A 23,003-nucleotide genomic window follows, 5' to 3' on the forward strand; every position below is an offset into this window, starting at 1 on the left:
AATTGCAAAATGTTTTATAATTTTGATTTTTTTTTTTTTCAAAAATCTGGACGTTCCGGAATCATAGACTATATGTGCAGGACTATGTTGGCCATGGATTTAAAAAACCCGCTGAAATTATGCCTCATTATGACAGTTCTCACTGGTTTATTTGTAACCTGTCATTTAAAGCCATTATTGTTTTAACATTTTTCAAGTGTGAATAACAGTAATTCTCGTTGATCCAATCTCAAAACGATAAAATAGTCGTTTTCAAAACTTTTGGTGTTTGCATACCAAAATTTTTGTCTGTGCTAGGAAGCGAAGACCGTGAAAATAGGTTATTCTGTTGAACAAGACATTTTCATTGATATGTCTTGTTATCGCAATGGGACGTTCATAAACGGAGTGTCTGTATTCTGTAACCGTTTGTAAGCAACAGTATCTGGCCAGATACCGTGATTTGATAATTCAAGAAACATCGTTAGAGACTCACATTACAGATGTAATCAACAAATTTGTTCGAATTGACGGTGTTGACAAAGGGAAATCTCCAGGAAGACCTTCAGTATCTGAGGAAGTTGTTGATGATTTGAGACGACTTGAACACAATCGGCAAACATCTTTGACAAGATTTCTTCAAAAGTCAGGAGTTTCTGATGCAACATGAAATTGACGAAGGATACCTTGAACAAAATGGTGAACATTTTCGAAACTTACTGTAATGTTTAACGCAATGAATTTGTTTAATGGATTAGCTTGAGCCAGTTATACAGATGTGTGTCGTATTTGTCTTGAGTCGTCGGGCATTTAATAAAGTTCAAAAGTGAGAGGCGGCACGTTTCTATGACCTACCTCGCCCCTACAATAATTTATATGTAGAAATCCTGTGTAACTTTTACTTATTTTATTATGCTAGAACTTCCAACTGCCGTGACGTTTAAGTGCTATAATGGCAACTCCAGTATTTCCCGACGTTCTTCTTAAAGCATGTCCTGTGTAAGGTTCTCGACCTTGGAGTTTAAATATTCGACAACTTTTTGACGTAGTTGTCAAATAGCACTTATTCCCTCAATTTAATTTACCTACGTATTTTCCTTGACAAACTGAACAGAAAAATCGATGAGAGTGACTCCTTGGTCTTCACTGTACATACATATTTACGAAACTTTTTCATTGGGTGTATCAGTAATTATGAAAGTTCGATTAATATGTGTCTTGGTATCAAGTATATTCACAATGACAACTTGACCGAAATGGCATCAACCGTCATCTTTATATTATAAGCTCATCACGGCCAAGGCTCCCAGCCTATTATTATGACAACTTTCATCGTACTGTAGATTCGGTCAGGAGCTTCTAATAGAAATTTCTCTGGCAAATACAGGGTGTTATTGAAAGGTACGTACAACAACATTGACAGTTCTTCGCGAAGTCTAAGAAGCTTGAAGAACTTATTTTGTGTTATCAAAATTATAAGGGGAAAATTAACCCCTATCCAACTTTTTAGACGCTACTGAAGGATAAATAGGTAAAATTATTTTATTTTAGTAAATCCTAGCAACTGTAACAATGATAAAAAATATGAAACCCTTTTGTTACTATAGAAACGAAAGATGACCTTTTTATCAGAGGCGTACAACGAATTTGGACATAAATTTTAATAACTTTTATCTCTTAAACCAGAACACTTTTACCTGAACTGTTTTTATTTCCCGAGCGTAAGCAAAGGAAGTATTGTAATCGAGTCCGTCGGCCGACTCTCTACTTTTACGTTTTCTCGATCTTTCATGACCCCTAGAAGACGAAGAAATAGGTCTCCCATTTCCGTCTGTCTGTCCGTCTGTCCGTCTGTCTGCCGTCCCGGATTTTTATTAGACAGATAATCTCCGAAAGTACTGGACCGATTTTTGTGAAATTTGTACTTATATTAGGAATATCATGTAGATGGTAAAACGCTAACCAAAATTTGTCTAAACATCCCCACCACAAATGCGATGACGTCACTTCAAAATTGTACATAGTAAATGAGTTTTAAATTGTATAAAATAACATAGTCCTACACATGTAGTTTACAACTCCGAATTGAGTTTTCACCCGAAACGTCCAGATTTTTGGATAAAAAAATCAAAATTATAAAAAACATTTTGCAATTTAATTTTGAATCTACTAACTCGAATGCTCTGAAATGTTGCAGATGTTTTAAGGCTATAAAGAGCATCATAAATCTTTAGTCAAAATATATTTGGTTATCCCCTCCAAAAACTTGATGACGTCAGCTCAAAACTTTGCCGAATAAATCCTATCTAAAATGTACAAAATATGATGAGTCTGTACTTGTGATTTATCACCCCATTTATATTTTTTGGATTTACATATACAGGGTGACTCAAAAAAATTAATGAATGCGTAAATTTATTTTATTGATTTAATCAGGAACAACAAAACCGAATGCTTTGAAATCTTGCAGATGTTTTAAGGTTATAAAGAGCATAATAAATGTTTAGTCAAAATATATTTGCTTATCCCTTCCAAAAACTTGATGACGTCAGCTCAAAAGTTTGCCGAATAAATCATATCTAAAATGCACAAAATATGATGAATCTGTACTTGTGATCTATCACTTCATTCATATTTTTTGGTTTTGCGCATACAGGGTGACTCAAAAAAATTAATGAATGCGTAAATTTATTTTACTGATTTACTCAGGAACTACAAAACCGAATGCTTTGAAACCTTGAAGATGTTTTAAAATTATCATAAACATGGTAAATGTTTGAACAAAATGTATTTGGTCCTCCCCCCTAAAAAATTTATGACGTCACCACAAAATTTTGCTGAATAAATCCTATCTGAAATGTACAAAATATGGTGACTCTCTTCTTGTGATTTATCATTCCATTCAAATTTTTCGATTTGCATATACAGGGTGACTCAAAAAATTAATGAATGCGTAAATTTATTTTATTGAGTTAATCAGGAACTACGAAACCGAATGCTTTGAAATCTTGCAGATGTTTTAAGGTTTTAAAAAGCATAATAAATTTTTAGTCAAAATATATTTGCTTATCCCCTCCAAAAAATTGATGACGTCGGCTCGAAAGTTTGCCGAATAAATCCTATCTAAACTGTACAAAATATGATGAGTCTGTGGTTGTGATTTATCACTCCATTCATATTTTTTGGATTTGCATGTACAGGGTGACTCAAAAAAATTAATGAATGCGTAAATTTATTTTATTGATTTACTCAGAAACTACAAAACCGAATGCTTTGAAATCTTGAAGATGTTTTAAAGTTATCATAAGTATGGTAAGTTTTTGATCAAAATGTATTTGCTCATCCCCCCTAAAAAAATTATGACATCACCACAAAATTTTGCCGAATAAATCCTCTCTAGAATATACAAAATAGGATCAGTCTGTACTTGTAATTTATCATTCCATTTATATTTTTTGAATTTGCATATACCGGGTGACTCAAAAAAAATAATGAATACGTAAATATATTTTATTGGTTTCCTCAGGAACTACAAAACCGAATGCTTTGAAATCTGCTGCGAAAAAAAAACATAATAGGCATGCAGCCGTCACGTTTCCGACAGCGAGGGAAGTACTGTCTAAACTTTTTAGACCAATTTTTTTATTTTAGCACCCATAATTCGAAACCAATTGCCGATTTTATTTTGTACGTACCTTTCAATAACACGCTGTATTTACGTTGATTCTTATAGATGATGTCCAATATTTTTCTTCTTTAGAAATGTAACTAGTTTCTTGAATTATGATATTATGTCAGTACCATTATTTAAGTTTATTATACGAAAGCGTACAAAAGTTTTTTCAGTTATCACTACTTTCTTCTCACGCAACCATTTTTTGAAACTTTCATATATTTTTTCGTACCTTCCCTTTCATTTTCTTGAGATTAAAGTGACAACTCGTTTCATATGCTTCCTCTATTCTAAGTAAAGTTCATCATAGCTACATTGTAAAAACCAAATGGGGAAAATACATAGGTACTTTGAGCCTCTGATCAAAATGCTTTGGTAGTGCAGAAATGGTTGAATCTAAATGTTATGCATAAATGGATATGGCCACCTCGTTCACCGGATCTCAATCCCTCACATGAAACTATTAGTCTACCAAACTCATATCAATAGTGTTGAAGAACTGACAAACCATTGAAAATATTTCTGCACAAATTAGAGCAGATATAATAAACAACACATGCATCTTTAATTCGAGGTGCGGTTGGTTTCGTTATTACTTCCCGAGCGTAAGCAAAGGAAGTATGTATTGTAATCGAGTCCGCCGGCCGACTCTCTACTTTTACGTTTTCTCGACTTTTCATTACCCCTAGAGGACGAAGAAATAGGTCTCCCGTTTCCGTCTGTCTGTCTGTCCGTCTGTCTGCCGTCACGGATTTTTATAGACAGATAATCTCCGAAAGTACTGGGCCGATTGTTGTCAAATTTTGTATTTATATTAAGAATATCATGTAGATGGTAAAACGCTAACCAAAATGTCTCTAATCATCCCCACCACTAATGTGATGACGCCACTTCAAAATTGTACATAGTAAATGGGTTTTAAATTGTATAAAATAACATAGTCCTACACATGTATTTTAGGACTCCGAATTGAGTTTTACCCGAAACGTCCAGATTTTTTGAAAAAAAAAATGAAAATTACGAAACAACATTTTGCAATTTAATTTTGAATCTGCTAACCCGAATGCTTTGAAATGTCGCAGATGTTTTAAGGCTATAAAGAGCATCATAAATCTTTGGTCAAAATATATTTGGTTATCCCCTCCAAAAACTTGATGACGTCGGTTCAAAACTTTGCCGAATAAATCCTATCTAAAATGTACAAAATATGATGAGTCTGTACTTGTGATCAATCACTCCATTCATATTTTTTCGATTTGCATATACAGGCTGACTCAAAAAAATTAATGAATGCGTAAATGCATTTTACTGATTTAGTCAGGAACTACAAAACCGAATACTTTGAAATGCTGCAGATGTTTTAAGGTTATAAAGAGCATAATTAATCTTTAGTCAAAATATATTTGCTTATCCCCCTCCAAAAAATTGATGACGTCAACTCGAAAGTTTGTCGAATAAATCCTGTCTAAAAACTACAAAATACGATGAGTCTGTACTTGTGATTTATCATTCCATTCATATTTTTTGGATTTGCATATACAGGGTGACTCAAAAAAATTAATGAATCAGTCAAGTTATTATTGATCAAATTACGAACTTTTACAGTGAAAGCGAATTTATTGAAATATCCCGTCACATAACTCTAATGAGAAGAATCTATGATAGACATAATGACACGGTTCTGAAAGCGAGGGAAATACTCTCTAAACTCTTTAGACCAATTTTTTTATTATTGAGTTCAATAAAGATTTAGTTTAAGTGTTTTGTTTATTCGTTAAAATTATATTCTTGTTACTTGTGGTTGTGTGATAAAGGTTTTGGGACAAATTTCGAAACAAAATATCGTATCAAAAATAGAATGGGTTCCTGCAGTGAAGACACCAAGTCCATTTATGAAGATACATATTGCATGTCCTTTAATAGGCAAGTCTGGTTTACCAGTGGCAAAATCATTCCTAAAGTAATGTATCAGTATTGCCATCCAAAAAGGAAATGTAACCAGCGTTTTGGTGACGGTGCCACAGTCTTCTAAGTTGGTAAATTAGGTACTTAACTTTTAAAAATAACCTTTAAATAATTGATAAAGATCTATTATCCTCAATAACACACATTTTGTCCTAATATATCACATTAGGTTTTATGTTTGAGAATTTATTCTGCTTTCTTTTTGGTTTCCCACCCTTTATCGACGATTTTTCTACTCAATAAACTCCAAAAATTTTCAATTGGTCGCTATTGAGGGATTGTTTTCTTCCAGTACAAATGGTATATTTCAACTGCAACCTAATGTAGTCAGTCCTAGTCTTGTCATATGTTGTTTTGAAATTTGTCCTTAAACTTTCGTGACATACGTTACTTAGTGTGTTCTTTTACAACTATTATTTATTTGTTAATGGTGTAGAAGAGGCAAAGATAGAGGTCAATTTTCCTCTATATAATTTTGACCATAAAACCAAGGTTTGTTTTTTTACACTCAATTATTTGTACGGGCATTTCAATAACACCCTGTATGCTGGAAGCGTCTTTGTCGGCCATTAATACCATGTAGAGAATGTTACGATGAAACTCATAACCAGAAAATTATTTTTATTAATAATTGCATTTGTTTATTCGGTTTCTAACACGTTTCTAAAAAATAAATCCAGGGATTCTAGATAACAGAAACCATTTCATACTTTAAAAATATTCCTGTCAGTCAAAAGTGTGAAATTAATTTATTCTGAATTTTTTCATTACAAAATTTGTGATGACATCATAAACACGTATCAATTTGGGTACTATAAAGTACTATATTCTCAATTTTCTCAAAATTGGCGTGAACCGTTATAGATTTAATTAATAAAATAAGTTGCTTCGTTCATTAACTTTTTTGAGTCATTTTGTATAAGCAGTTCTAAACAAGGTGTCATTCACAACAACCATACTTATTGAAATATTAAAATAAACAGTCCCCTGCTGTCGAGGACTCGATTTTGTTTTCTATCTAACCGGTCCTGGTGGTTTACTTCTCCCATTGATTGGTTATAGGATCTTAACAATGCGGAATATTGATTTTTTTTTAATTAGTTCAGCTCCAACCAGTGGCGGCTCGTGAGATTTTTGGTAGGTTGGGCAAGGTGGTGAAGCGGTAGGTACCTAATCAAAAGTATTTTATGTATCACGAGGTTCTTACAGCGTAGTTATTCTGTACGTTTTTTGGTTTGAGCTCCGTTTTAGCCGGCATAATTCCAAAATTTGAAAAATACACCGTTCGGCAAGAACCACGTGAAGGTTCGGAGCGATATCTTGCCGGGGAAGGAAAAAATGAAAGGTCATTGTTAGTGTGGGGCATTGAAGGTTAGTAAATATGTAAAAAAAAACTAAAAATAAACTCTACATAAAAAATAATAAAACCAATATAACAAATAATAAAAATAAAAAATTCTCAAAACATAAAAAAATTCTTAAATAGAAAATCGTAAAAAACAAAAAATAAACTCTAAATAATAATTAACAGTATAACAAAATAAAAAATATTCTAGAGTGATGCTTTTTGAAACTCTTGAGATAAAAAAAATTATGAACTGGTATTTGGCACATTTTTATAAAATAAGTCAATGCGTCTATTTTTTTGTAAGGCAAAATGGTCTATTACTCTGTCATAAAATTGTGTTGTTTGGACTTGTTTTTTGATCAAACCCCTTTCGATGGCAATCTTTGATAAACTAGATAATCTCGTCTGAGTCATTGAATTTCTAGTGAAAGTTTTTATTCTTTTTAAAGTTGAAAAGCTTCTTTCCACTGAAGCTGAAGTCGAGGGTAAACATAAAGCGATACAAAGCAATTTATATATTTCTGAAATCTCATTTTGCAGATCATTAATAAAAATGAAATTTAAAATGTCGGCATAATTTGAAGAATCTCCAAGTAGGTCTATATCTGAATACCACACGCGCAACTGACTTTGCAACTTAGCTTGGGTGAACATATTTTTATAATTCTTAAGTAAGGAATTAACTAAATTTTGGGGAAACGTTTGTCTGTATGACATAAATTTGTCTTTATTCAATAAATCTAGAAAATCTAAAGTTGCCATATCTCTAAATCTAACTTCTATTTGAGTAGTTATTATGTCAAGAATTTCATTAAATACGCGTTTGAAATTCGTTTTAGGATCATCAATTCCATCATAGTTCGACTTACGTTTCTTAGATAAATTTGGTGGCTCAGTAATATTGGAAACTGTATTATATATTTTATTAAAATAATTGTCGTTTGATCTGAAATTGTTTAATGTTTGCTGCAAATTTTCTATTCTTTTCTTACAGTATGATATGTCTGTCGATTTGGACTGAATTATTTCGAAAATGAATTCTGTTTGTTCAAATATGAGACTGAAAATATGAAGCAATATTAAAAAATTAAAATTTTTCAGGATTTTTTTAAAGCCTATCGCCTCTCTAATCGCATCGCCGTCTCTTACAAAATCTTCGGAATCAATAATTTTGTCAAAAACAAGTACAAGTTTATCCCTTTCTTCAATTATAACATTTATCAAACGTGATTTAAAGTTCCATCTGGTGTCGGATCCGCTAGGTATTCTCCTAGTACACATTTGATCTAAAATATTAGTCCTTTTTGTTGATTTAGAAAAATATGTGGGAAATCCTTTTATGTTTGCAAAAAAAATTCGACATTCTTTAATAGATGTTGATGCGTCTTGTAATATGAGATTTAACCTATGAGCGTAACAGTGCGTGAACAGAGCTTGAGGAGCTATCTGCTTAACCCTTGATTGTAACCCATTCAATTCACCAGACATTACGGAAGCACCATCATAAGTTTGACCGATCAGCTTATTAGTGATATCGTATTTACTAAAATTTTCTATTAACAAACTAAATAAATCGGCAGCGGTTCTACCTTCGCTAGCGTCAAAAAATCCCATAAAGCGTTCAACAGCTTTACCCTCTTTTACATAACGAAAAATTACAGATACTTGAGATCGGCAATTAATATCAGTGGTCTCATCAACTTGCCACGAAAAAAAGGGGCTCATTTTAATTTCGTTCTCTATAATCTCACTAATTACTTTATTAATACTTTCAATTAACTCGTTTTGAATAGTTTTTGAAAGCCCAGTGAATACCGAAGATTCATCCAAAAATACCTTAAATTTATTATCATATTTGGAAAGCAGTGACGCTAATTCCCTAAAATTTCCCTGATTTAAAGAATCTCTTGATTCATTGTGACCGCGGAATGCTTGTTCTTGGGTTGCTAAATAAATGATCATATCAATCAGCCTCGTTATTATTTCTCTATTTTCTTTAACCAGTTCATTATGCTTTAAAATACTTTGAACATGGGCTGAATCTATTGAATCTAGAATATTATTTTTTCCAAACAATTTAAATTTTAAAGACGCATGAGTATGTTGTTCTGAGTTTCCATGTTTTTGCAACGATTCGGATAAGTGTTTTAAGTCGTCGTAGCCACTAGTCCAAGGACTTTGCTTAGTCTCAGAAAATAAAAGACAACTCCAGCAGTAAAGTTTGTTTCGCTTTTCGCTTCCCGTGAGCCAGTTATACTTATCGTACCAATTATTATTAAACCCTCTGTTACCTCTGCTGCCTTTATTTTTCATTATTAAATTTTTCATTTGTGGACGTGGTTTCAATTTTACTATAAAAAGTTTATCATCATAATTTAGTCTGCTAAATTTAGTCTCCAATAAGAAATTTACGACATCATCATTATTGTTGACCACCTCCCGGATGTTTGTATTTAAACTAATACCTGTACCTGATGTTGAAGGCGCTGACGATGACAGAATACTGCTGTTACAGCTTGTCAAATTGTTACCATTTGCCATGATTTTTATGTTACGATTATTGCACTACAAAACAATTAAATTAAATCACCACAACCCCTCAGAACACTAAACAATTTTGTAATATTTAACGGTTCACGATGTGACACGATGCAACTACGAAACTATCCGATTGGGCAAGCCCAGCCTGTATCGTCAACCCGTCAGCCTTACCAGCGGTGGCTGTGTGCATTACCGAATACAATGTTACGACATTCGAAATAACAGATCAAATACGAATCTGACACAAATCGGTTTTTTTTTCAGCCAAGATGTGGAAAAATTTTTCACTATGACGATTAGCCGTAATGAAAATTGTTTTAGTTCGTGTTTTGTCCGTATCATTTACACTATAAAACAAATTGAATTTATTAAAAAAATGATATTACTGATTACTTGAAAGAAATTATGTACCTATAATTTTCAATTCCATTTTTAAATTCTCATTATAGCAACTACATTTTTCAGCGAAGCCCTAATCCAGTGTGTAGTATGTACTCGTATTATTTATATGCTTTATATGTGAGCTCTGGGCAAGCCCGAGCTTGGTCACTCGTGGTGTATCCCTACTCCACGCCAGCCAACGCAACAGAGCCTGCGACTATGTGGTGTTCTCTGTTTTTCAGACTAATCTCGGTATGGTAGATGCGTACAGATTAATTCAGGCGTCTCGGGCTAGCCCGAAGATCACTTTTATCCGAAAATAAGGAGTATAACGAGCATGTTGAACGTAGGAATTTTAAGGAACATAATTGCAAGGATTTGTTATTGGATTTATTTTGTATAAAATTTGATAAATTCATATTTTATTAATTTTAAAACCTCGAAAAAATTAGGTTGGGCACTGCCCACCTTGCCCACTCCCACCAGCCGCCACTGGCTCCAACGACCCATGTTGCCGATATCACACATTTATTGTCATTCCATTTTAAAACGAGAACATCCCCTTTTGTATCATACAAATAAAATCATGTGATAATTCTGTTATCTCGCATTGTACTCTCGCCCAGAACTTATAGCCAAATCTACTGGGTTTTCCCCTTATAAAGTGTTTTATCGATTGTGCTCATAATAGTCCACAATCATTTCATTTATTGAAAATACCATGGTCCATGGGGCGACTGGCCACATTTTTGTCGACATGTCGACGTTTTAATGACTCTTAGAGTACGGAAAAGTAACAATATTTGCATCGTTTTGCTCCATTGTAACTTAATTAATTAATCAGTTCTTTCTGTTTTAACGAGACAGAATCAATCAAATTTCATTTTTTTTAATGCGGCCGCTGATGCTTGTGATGTGAACGTGCTAATAGTCTATTTCTTTCGAAATGTAAACATAAACACCTGAAGTTAAGCATATAATCACTAAGACTACATTTTTCCAGGGTTTTCTGGTTTAAATATTTTATATCGTCTATAATATATTACTTATTATTTTCATTGTCAGTGTTCAAAGTGTTAATCTTTTTTCAGTTTATTTTATTGTAGTCATCGATTATCCTTGGACGTCCTTTATTCTGTCTTGAAATATAAAAGCGGGTAACCTATTACATAATAATAATAATGCATCCAGTAACCAGAAACTTCACCGACAAAAACTAGATGAAATAAAATCTACATACCCGTTAGAAGCTGCCAAAGAGTTGGAGCAGACATCAGATAGATAACGTTGTAACGCTCCTCAGACTCGGTCGAATTATACCTTTTCTTTTGGTATCTTAAAATTTCTTTTTAAATAATCTCGGTTCAGTAATATGTTGTACAAAAATTAGTTTCATGTCTAGATAACAAAAAGTCGGTTAAAAACGCTCTAAGATACACATCTTCCAAGTACGTTTTTGCGGCAAAGCGATGGTTTCAGAGACGCTAGAATTATTTTTTTAATTATAAATGTCAGTTCCAAGTTTATCAGACTGATCGCCATGTTACGATTTGGAAACAGTAAAGTTAGCGACTTGCTGATAAGCGCTCTTTAAAAACAAGACACCGACAGAATCAAATATTTGATCACATTATTATTATATTTTAACAAATGATCAAATGATTAATAATTGGTTAAAATTTTCCGTTACGAGTGTCGCTTCGGACGCACCATTCTTCGCATTTGGACAGATTGTAGAAATTTTGCTGATTTACAAGGCATCGAATTAATGTAAATAAACTTTGTAGAGTCGAAATACTATGAGAAGAACATGTTAACTCATTTTAATAATATATTTTTTTTAGATTAGAGAGAGCTATTAGGGATTTTTTTTTGATATATAAGATAATTACCCAATTAAGGAAAGATTCAAAAAAATTATATTTCGACGAGTTCATGTTCTATTTTTAGTACAAGATTATAATCCAATTCAATACCGTACAATATTGACACTTAATAAAAAAAGCCAAACAAACACGATGAGATTACGATAAAACTTATTATGGTTAGTTTTATTAATCTAGAGTCTTTTATATGATTATTCCAAAAATTAGTAAACAGCCACACATAATTATAACATACCGATAACGAAGATGAAGCTCAGGTGCGGCCTTAAATAATAAAATAAATATTTATTGCGTTTATTTTGCTATTAGGACCCACGAGACACGACATTCGGACATTAAGCTACGATTGGTGTTTTAAAAATATTCAAATGAAAAGGTGTACCAAAAAAATAAATTATGAAGAAAGAAAAAATACCTAAAATTGTCACTAGTTATTCAGATCTCATCCGCTTCAATTTGTAGTACATTTTCCGTACTTGAATAAAGTAACATGCTTTTAATAAAGAATCAGTTTTACGAAGCGAGAAGGAGCATTTTAATTAAAACGTTCGCAATGGGAGTTCCGCATATTTACTTTATCCGGGCACGTTTAATTACATTTCATTTATTTTACTCACCACTACCTGTTCTTTTTGCCCTTGTAGCACATTAATATTTTAAAAATATTTAATATAGAGGTTTGTGTGCAGATTTTATTTCTTTTTATCTTCGCATTCTGTAGATTTTTCATTATACTGGCGTTATTAAATGGGTTCTTATTGCCTTACATTTCTAATCTATCTCTACCCCGGTATTTTTCATATTAAATATTTTCTGAAGCGTTAGGGAAGTGTCGTGGTAGAGTCCATTTAGCGAATTGGTAAATCCATGTTTTTATGTGGTTTGTCTGCCTGTTTGTATGTCTGTGGATGATTAGTTAGATGCGTAGTTTCCCAAACCACTGGACCGATTGCTGTGGAATTTTAGGCATACATTAAGCGTGTCCTATACCAAACTAAAATTGCATGTTCATTTACACCAATAATTTGCTAACTTTTTTATATAGTAGTGGTTTATTAAGCCGCCCTTATCTTTTCGATTAGACATCTAGCTTTTTGGGAAAAAAATTGAAAACAATCGGTTCGGTAGTTTAGAAGATTGTGTCTAATGAAAATCGACACAGACAAGGACAGACATCACATGACAGACAGATAGACGAAAACGAGAAACCTATGTATTCGTAGCCTAGGGGTCATGAAACGTCGAGAAAACATAAAAGTAGCGAGTCGCTCGATGAACTTGATTGCAATAAATACTTTCGCTGGGGAAGTAAAAAATCAAAATTTTATTTAAAAAATCGTTTTTTTAATTTTTGGAATTCTTTTTTTTCGGCATTTCAATTTTTCGATATTTCGATTTTTCCATTTTCAATTTTTGGGGTTTCGATTTTTCGTTTTCTCGATTTTTTCGCTTTCCAGCGTTCGATTTTTCAATTCTTCAATTTTTTGATATCCCAAGTTTTCAATTTTTCCATTTTTTTAATTTACGATTTTTCGACGTTTCAATTCCCAGAATTCTCAATGCAATGCAATGTTTCAGTTTTGAGGATTTTCGATTTATCGATTTATAAATTTTTCCATATTTCAGTTACGGGATTTTGCAAAATTTAAATTTTTTAAACTTTTCGATTTTTCGATTTCTCAATTTTCAGTTCTTCAATTTTTCTCTGCATTTCTCAGTTTTTCCAATTTTTAAATTTCGGATTTTTTGATTTGAAAATTTTCCAGTTCTCGATTTCCGGTTTATAATTTTTCAGTTTGTCAGTTCTTCAAATTTTCAATGTTTAAATTTCTCGATTTACCGAGATTTCGATGTTTCGATGTTTCGATTTTTCAATTGTTCAGTTTCCCTATTTTTCGATTTCTCTATTTTTGGATTTTTCGACTTTGTTAAATTTAAATTTTTTTAATTTTTCGATTCTGTTTTTTGACAATTCAGTTTGGTGATTTTACAATTTTTCGATTTCTCGTTGTTTCGATTTTCAATGTTTTCTATTTCTTAAATTGTACATTTTTCGATTTTTCAATTTTTCAGTTTTACAATTTTTTGATATATTGATTTCTGATTTTTTCAGTTTTTCGATTCTTCGGTTTTTCAATTCTTCTCTGTAGTGAGTTTTGCCAATTTTTAAATTTTAGATTTGTTGATTTTTAAAACTTAGTCGTTTTCGATGTTTCAGATTTTACTATTTTTCGATTGTTTAATTTTCCGATTTTTCGAGTGTTCAGTTTCCCGATTTTCCTATTTTCCGATTTTTAGTTGTTTCAATATCTCGATTTTTCGACTTCTCAGTTTTTCGATTTCTTGATTACCCAATTTCTTCATTTTTAGATTGCTCAGTTTTTAGATTTTTCAATTTGTCGATTTCCCAATTTTTCATGAATTTAGTTTAGGGATTTTTCACTTACTCGATTTCTCGTTTTCTCGATTTTTCAAATTCTAAGTTTCTCAATTTTTCAACATTTCAATTTTGGGAATTTTTAAATTTTGCCATATCTTAATTATTCGATTTTTTAGATTTTAACTTTTTCGATTTTTTGATGTTTCGATTGTATTTCTTTCGAATTTTCGACCCTTCAGATACCGATTTTTTGATTTTGATTTTTTTCAATGTTTTCATTGCTAGATTTCTTGGTTTTTAGATATTTCGATTTTTCGATTTCCCAATTTTTTGGGAATTCAGTTTAAGGACTTTCCAATTACTCAATTTCTCGTTTTTCGATTTCTCAAATTTTACATTTTTCGATTTTTTTTGATCTTTCGATTTCCCGATTTTTTCAAGTTTTTAATATTGCAATTTTCCTATTTCCCGATTTTTCAAGTTCCCAATTTCTGGATTTTTCAACATTTCAATGTTGGGAAATTTTCAGTTTTTCGATTTTTTTATACTTTAAATTTTCCGAACTATCTATGGTTTTGGACTTTTTCAGTTTTTTGATTTTTCTCATTTATTCGATTTATCGATTTCTTAATTTTCTGATATTTAAATTTTTTGATTTTTCAGTTTTTGGGGTTTCGAGTTTTCGATTTCTCGATTTTTTCACTTTTCAATGTTCGATTTTTCAATTCTTCAGTTTTTCGATTTTCCAATTTTTCGATTTCTCAGGTTCCTAATTTTTTAATATTTTAAATTTGCAATTTTTCGACGTTTTAGTTTCCCGATTTCTCAATTTTGCAATGTTTCAGTTTTGGGATTTTCCAATATTTCAGTTTTTTAAACTTTAGATTTTTCGATTTCTCAATTTTAAGTTCTTCGATTTTTCTCTGTATATGTCAGTTTTTCCAATTTTTAAATTTTGGATTTTTTTTATTTTAAAATTTTCGATTTTCCGGTTTTTAATTTTTTAATTTGTCATTTTATCAATTTTTAAATGTTTGAATATCTGGATTTACCGAGATTTCGATGTTTCGATTGTCCACTTTCCCTATTTTTGGATTTTTTTTAATTTAAAATTTTTTAATTTTTCGATTTCCCAATTTTTCGAGAATTCAGTTTGGTGGATTTTATAATTTTTCAATTTCTCGTTCTTTCGATTTTCAATTTCTTCTATTTCGTAAATTTTATATTTTTGCATTTAAATTTTTCGATTTTTCACCTTTTCGATTCTTCTCTATAGTCACTTTTGCCAATTTTTAAATTTTAGATTAGTTGATTTTCAAAATTTTTGATTATTATAATGTTTCAATTTCCCAATTTTTCGATTTTTCTATTTTCTCATTTTTCGACTACGTTTATTTGATCTTTCGATCTCCTGATTTTTAAAGTTTTTAATATTTCAATTTTTCGAATTTTCGATTTCTTGACAACGTGGTTTTTCATTTTTTTTTTTATTTTTCGACTTTTATATGTTTCAATTTCTCGATTTTTCAAGTTCTCAGTTTCTCAATTTTTCAACATTTCAATTTTGGGAATTTTTCAATTTAACCATCTTACTTTTTCGATTTTAAATTTTTCGAGTTTTTGATGTTTCGATTGCTCACTCTTTCGAATTGTCGACCCTTCGGACACCGATTTTTTTATTTTGGTTTTGCTCGATGTTTTCAATTTTAGATTACTCGGTTTTTAGATTTTTCGATTTTGGATTTCCTAATTTTTCGGGAATTCAGTTTGGGGATTTTCCAATTACTCGATTTTTCGTTTTTCAATTTCTTAAATTTTACTTTTTTCGATTTTACGTTTTTTTAATCTTTCGATTTCCCGATGTTTTAAAGTTTCTAATACTCCAATTTTTCGCCTTTTCGATGTCTCTATATCTTGGTTTCTCAATTTCTGAATTTTTCAACATTTCAATTTTGGGAAATTTTCAGTTTTTACAGTTTTTAGACTTTTTAGATTTTAAATGTTTCTATTTTTCCGCCTTTCGGGTACCGATTTTTCGATTCAATTTTTCAATTTTTCGATTTTTCGGAAATTATGTTTTTCCGTTGTTTATCTGCTTCCCTACGGCGCAGGAGATAATAAGGAAGTGTTATTTACGCCACTGCCTTTTATTTTATAGAGGTTATCATAAAACAAAGTATACGACTTTTCAAAAAAGCGGAATTTATAAGAAATTGAAAAGGACTTATATTCTGAGGTAAAAACTCAAGCGAATTCATAAATCACAAGTACAAGACTATGTTATTTGATAAAATTTAGATGACATTTACTATGCAAAATTTTGAAGTGGCGTCGAGAAAATATGAAATTAGCCGTTGGAGGACGGTGCAGTGTGTTGTCCTTGTTCTTTTATTTTATGATTTATAAACTCTTGTGTATAATTACTATTGTTTAAAAAAATATTATTATTATTAATGATATGAATTTGGTCGTATCTTTCTGTTATGCATTTTCTCCAAAATTATTTCTTCTTGTTTCAGAGCTTGGGCATCCTCGGCTCCATCCCGGCGGCATGGCTCATCCTCACCCTCTTGGTCCTCCTCATATACCTCTTGACGCGCTGCTGCGACCGCAAACCTCGCCCCTCGCGCTCCATCTCCGCCCTGAAGGTGTCGCTGGCCATCGTATCGGTCCTATGCTGCGCCGCCATCGGCCTGGGCCTCTACGGCAACGACGATCTCCACAACGGCGTCGTCCGCCTGCTCGAGGAGGGCCGCCAGGTCGACGTCCTCGTCTCGAAGATCCGCAACCAGACCGAGGCGATCGAACGCCAACTGCGGGTCCAAGCTAGCTCCCAGCTGGTGCAACTGCGCGACATCTTCGACGAGCCGGTGTCGAACATGACCTTGTACAAACAAGCGTCAGTTTACTTAGAAAGGACGATAAGCAACAACACCATGGCCGCCAACGCGGCGGCGGACATAAGGCAGCCGTTGATCGGCTTGGACCTGATGCCGAAGATCCACGTCGGCGAGAAGGTGGAGGCGGTGAGGTGGCCGCTGACGATGGCCGTCTTGAGTATACTCCTCATTTTGTGTGTGATATTGCTGGTTAGTATGGGGGGAGGAGTGTTGTGTGCTGCCGGACGGAGAAGTGTGCAGGGGGTTTTGGAGGAGCGAGGATTTGAAGGTTTGGCGAGGTTGGATAAGTGTGGAATGATGATATTTCGGGATTTTGGAGTGTCGGAAGTTATTATTCGCGAATATTTCGACCGCTGACGACACTGTATTAGCAAAACTGTCTATTAATGCCAGATTGGGATTATGCTGTTAGTGTTAAAAGGGAATGAAGACGAGATGAGGGTCCTCGAGGGGAATTATCACCATTCACAGATTCGGGAAATGTGAAAGGCTACAAATTACATTATGCAACTAAATGGAAACTTTTAATTTTAATTGGGGTGGCGTTGGTAGATTTTTATTCTTGGCCATGGACGCTAGCAGGAAAAACAGATAAAACTTAAGTCCGTTCCGCTTTGTCTTGGCAGCGTACAAAACCCCTAAGCAATGCATTTTGTATAGGAGAATTCGCGGGCGGTGTTGTCAATTATCCAAAAACCTACCGATTTCTAAAAAAAAAAGTGTACAATTGTGAGGTAGAATTGTGGGGTGTGAGTAAAAAGCCATTAAAGCTTGATACTGATTTATTCAAAACAACCAAACTTATTTATACAAAACTACATATGTACGATATATCAGTGCTTCTGAACTAATGGTAATATTAGATATGAAAATATATTGCATCCCAATTTCTTGTACAGTGAAACCTCCTGTAACGTACACCTCCAAACAGCGGATACTTCTCCACAAGGGACCATTTTCATTGTCCCAACGTGTAAAATAGGTCATTTAATGTAAAGAATCCTCGAAACAACTGACACTCCCAACAATGGACACGAACAGTAAAATTGGCGCATTTTTACTTATTTCTTTGTACAATTACCTCTTCACAACGGACAGGTAACAGGTAAAGCGGTTCCGAGATTAGACCGTACAATTTAATTTAACGATTAGGCCAACGGATTCTCGGTACCGGGTCATAACGCTCTTCAACCCCACGCTGCTCATAATACGAGTAAATATGGGTTTTTCCCAAATAGCAAAGCTGGGGTGGTTTTGTTTATCAAGTGCGAATGAACTTATGAAACATTATTATTTGAGCGTTTACCTTTAAAGTGTGTAATACGACCGCTAAGCAAAGAGATTTTTAAGTATTAGTGAAAAAATTGAAATTATAGTAGTTTCTTTACTTGGTGTCTTGAAACCTCTTGACAGCGGACACCTCTTTATAGTGAGATTTGAGATTCCCCGTAGCTGTCCGTAGTGGAGGGGTTTCACTGTATTTTTTTTTGTTCTGCTACCGTTATCTTCATAAAGCTGCCAACGGTGCTGTTGCGGTGGTCAGCGTTTCGTAGCTGTGGTGCTTGCAGTACCGATGTTTTGACATTCACGTCGTTTGATCTTTATCTCGTTAGTGGTTGTCAATAGGAGAGTTAAATTTAAAAATTACTGTTTAAATTTAGGATTTAAACATCTTGGGTCTCTCGAAATGCGCATGGTCGATGGGCTTTGCAGAAGAATTGCAGTGGGAACGCAACGGGATGGATTGGTAGCTACTTAGGGTACTCGTAGCGGGTAAATGGGCATCATCTTGACACCCTCTTCTTGAGGTCGTTGTTTTCTTCGATGATGAAGAATCATGCTGCCCAGACTGAAACCGTGATCTTTGCTAGAACGATGCTTCTGGTAATGAAGTTCAATCTTACAGTCTACACAATTATCTTTGGCCTTGTTGTTTCTTGAAGTTCGGACTGTAGGTAGTTCTTCTTCCTTTTCTGATTCTTTTGGGTTGAGCCTGGACCACGGGTTCTGTTATTGATGTAAACTATTGGTGGATTTTTGATGGAACCAAAGTTGCCACCAACGGCCGAGACTATTTGGGTGTGACTGATACTGATGCCGTTTTTCGGAGTGCTAGTGGATTTTGTTTTGGTCTTGAAGTGGTGACTGGTCGAGCGATTCTCATAATTTTTGAAAATTGCTGGTCGTCATTTTTTGTCATCATGCTATTGCTTTTGACCGTTATGCGTTTCTTGTTTCTTTTTTCTTCTTTTATTATGCTACCCCCAAATTCTGCGTTTTGGCCCATAAAACCATGGTTTATTTTTTGGATACCGTTGAGTATTATGTTGCAGTATTCTCCCGCTCCCAGTAATACATCAATTGGGTCCTTTATTGGAAAACTGGATCCGCGATAATGTGATTCAGCCACACCTGAAGATTCACTTCGATGTCTTCTTCCGGTAGAGATTCCGTTATCTTTGGTAATACCACTAGGTCTGTTGTGAGTGCAAAATCTTTTGAAAATCGTGGGACGCACTCGAGTGTAATTCTGAAGTTTTTATTTGTTTGATATTCCTCCTCAAGCCCTGTTATATCGACTTGAATATGTTCTCTAGGTAGTGACAAGACTGTTTGTTGCTGCTTTTTCTGTTATGAGCAATGCCTGCGATCCCAGGTCAATAAGGGCTCGTAAATTTTCATAGGTTCCCCTTGCTCTCCGTACTCTCATTAACGCGGTGGCCAAAAGTACTTGTTTGCTTATAGTTCCAACGTGGTTCTGAATTTTCTTCGTTGCTTCAGAGTTTGAAAATTGTGTGTTGAGTTGAATGTTTTTTGTTGGTTGATCTTCGGGTCGCTTTTTTGTTCATTTTGTAATAACGTATGGTGTCTTCTTTTACATTTGTAGCATGATGTTTCTGTGTCCCATTTTTCAGAAATTATTCTAGTAAGTATTGGTCCCCGTGTTTCGGCCTGAATGTTTTATAAATTGTTTAATGGTTCTAGACATTCTTTTGTTATGTCATGCAATTTCTTCAGCTTCTCTGCTGATTCTTCATGTATTCTTGGCTGATCCAAAATTCTGTGTAATAACCAGAGTTAGGCACAGCCGAAGTGCAGTCTCAACCTCAATGGCGTTTGATGCAATTCAGGCTTTATCTGATCAAGATCATCACGAAATTGTAATGTTGAACAGTCATTTTTAATTTTTAAAGCATTTTAACATCTAGGAGAACTCGTATAACTTAGGAAAACTTAGAAAAAGTAGTAATTGTTATTAAGGATTCCCGAAGTTGTAGGCCATGGCTGCAATAGCGCTGGCGATCGGACGGCAATGAGCATCCAACAGTTCCTATGGTGTTTCGTAATTGTTTCTAGTTATTTGGAGATGTTGGATGATTCTGTTGGGCTCATCTCTGATGTACGTCTTCCGATACTGCATTTTTTCAATTTTGGAGAGCGATGTGTTGTTATGGATGACTTTCTTGAATAAATCGTGGAAAGTGGGCCAGTCTTCGTATTTTCCAGTAAAAATTGAAAGTTTAATTTGGGGTAGTTGAATGTTCAGTTTCTCATGTTGCTGGGCGGACTGTGACTGGATTTTTTCTTTAAATTTTTCAACCACAGCCTCAGACTTTTCTTCAGTTTTCTAGTACATCTCGTCGGGAAAATATTCTTCTTCGAAATCAGTTTAATGGACATAGATTTCTTCATGCAGTTCTGCGATGCTTCTCCACTGACCTTGGAATTTTTCAGTTGGAAGTTCGTATCTGACTCTGCTGTAGTCCTGAGCCAAATCGCTGTTTAGTTTGGTCATTTCGGTGGAATTTTTTTGTAGTGTGAACAATTGACGTCGGATGCGGGTTTCTTGGTCCGGGTCGAGGTCGGATGACGGCCGAATTGACTCGAGGTATTTCTTTGTATCTTCGTGCAACGCTTTTAATTGATCGAAATATTTCCCATCGAAGTACTTGTGTGTTGTTCTGAAGGTGGCCCCCAATATCTTCAGTTCTTCATGATTTCGTTGAACATTGTTCGAATATTCTTGAAGTTGTTCGCCTTTTTAAATCTCCAATTTTGAGTTTTTCTTTTTGCGCGATCTTGAGGAGAGCTTGAATTTTCTTCCCCAAATCCTCTTGCTCTTTGACTTTCTTGTTGAATTCTTCCATGACGGATTTAGTTGGTATCTTGCACCCTTATTTCTATAAGGGCGTGCTGGGTATAAAGAACACCACTGACCGAAAATTGTCTCGGAAGTGATGCTTGTGTAAGGACGATACCACCGGACTGCAGTCTCACAACCCGAAATTGTAGACTTGGAAATGGTACCGGATTAAGGGATGAACACCACCGAACTGCAGTCTCACAGCTCGAAAATTGTAGACCTAGAAATGGTGTCCTAGTAAAAAAAAGGAGTGGTGCCACTGGACTACAGTCTCACAGCCCGAGTTTGTAGACTTGGAGGGTGGCACGGCCTAAAAAGGAATCGACAGACACCACCGAACCACAGTCTCACAGCCCTAGTAATTATACTTGGAAAGTGGCACTTGGTTCAGTAATGGCTCGAAGGACTATGAACATTTCTAGGTTAGAATTGTGGGGAGTGAGGAAAAAGCAAATAAAGCTTAATACTAATTTATTCAAAACTAACTTATTTATACAAAACTACATATTTACAAAATATCCTAAACTAATGGTAATATTAGATTTGAAAACATAGTTACGTTGATCGCTGAATAAAATAGACGTGGGTAAAACTCAACTATTTATTTCTTACTAACGAGAATTTACACGACTAACTGTTACAACGATTATAAAATAATTCCGGGCAACCTCTCTTGACTCAACCAGCTGAATAATTATCGTTCCCGACGGTCGCCTCTATTTCAACTCGTACTTCCTTCTAGATGTCGGCGATCGAGATCTTTCTGGGTTGCCGTTCGCAACTTCCGCTTCCAGGCTCGTCTTTAGCGCTCCGCCGGCCGCTGATGAATCATCTTCGTATATACCAGAATAAACACACACATACTAGAAGACTCATAGGCGTCGTACCGGAGCGGCGTATGGGTTTCTTTCGTAACAATATATTACTTCCCAATTTCTTATGTTTTGTCTTGTTCTGCTACCGCTGTCTTCGTAAAGCTGACGACGGTGCTGTTGCGGTGGTCAGCCTTTCGTGGGTCTGGTGCTTGCAATACCGTTGTTGGTTGCATCAACAGGAAGTTGAAATTTAAAAGTTAATTGTTTACATTTAGGATTCAAATATCAAGTTTTTATTATTCCGCTTTTATTCGTGTCAAAATTTGATTTTTATTTGTTAAAATTTCATAGCAAATAGAATCATTTCTTGAATTTTCATTATTTTAAAATTGCGTTTTTTGGTTTTTTGGCACGTCATATTTCAAAAACTATACAAAATTTAGCCTTAGTTGTTTAGCTATAATGTAATCAAACAGTACTGATTCTGTACTGGTATTTTAAAATTTCTAACAAAACAATCTTCCCTTGTTACTTGCGCGAAAAGTATATTAAAATTTTCAACATGCGAAGTTTTTTTTTTATTATTGAAGATTTTAAAGTCAACCAGCGACAAAGTTGTAGATTGTGGTCTAAAATAATTTTTGCGTTGGAGAAGTATTTGACAGCGAATTTTGTCGTTGAGGTAACAATTTTTAAACTCGGAGGGATATCTCGTATGAAGCATATTGTTACGTTGAACGGGCGAATAAAATCGACGTGGGTAAAACTCAACAATTTATTCCTTAGTAACTCGAATTTACACGACTAACTATTACAGCGATTATGTACAAAATAATTCCGGCGCAACTTCACTGGGTTTTCTCGACACTCGTTGGACTCAACGTGTTAGCTGAATTCAGCTCTCGTTATCTGGACTACACTAACTGCTCCCGACGGTGGTTCCAATTTACAGTCGCGCGGTCCTTCTCCAAGGTCTCCGTCACCGCTTCCA

At 34.2% G+C, this 23,003-nt stretch overlaps 1 protein-coding gene across 4 annotated transcripts in view; it reads left to right on the top strand.

Annotated features, from left to right (window-relative positions):
* The window catches only part of LOC135123548 (protein tweety), a 179,274-nt gene that overhangs the window by 117,889 nt on the left and 38,382 nt on the right, over nucleotides 1-23,003 (top strand). For all 4 annotated transcript variants that reach the window (XM_064048317.1, XM_064048321.1, XM_064048318.1 and 1 more), the window contains one exon: nucleotides 16,673-17,242. In XM_064048317.1, the coding sequence (XP_063904387.1) occupies nucleotides 16,673-17,242 (570 nt within the window). The remainder of the gene's footprint in view (nucleotides 1-16,672; nucleotides 17,243-23,003) is intronic.

Source organism: Zophobas morio, unplaced genomic scaffold (assembly GCF_036711695.1).
Source record: "Zophobas morio isolate AGI-343-1 ecotype UQ-CSIRO unplaced genomic scaffold, CSIRO_AGI_Zmor_V1 ptg000006l, whole genome shotgun sequence".
In the NCBI taxonomy this organism is placed as follows: Eukaryota; Metazoa; Arthropoda; class Insecta; order Coleoptera; family Tenebrionidae; genus Zophobas; species Zophobas morio.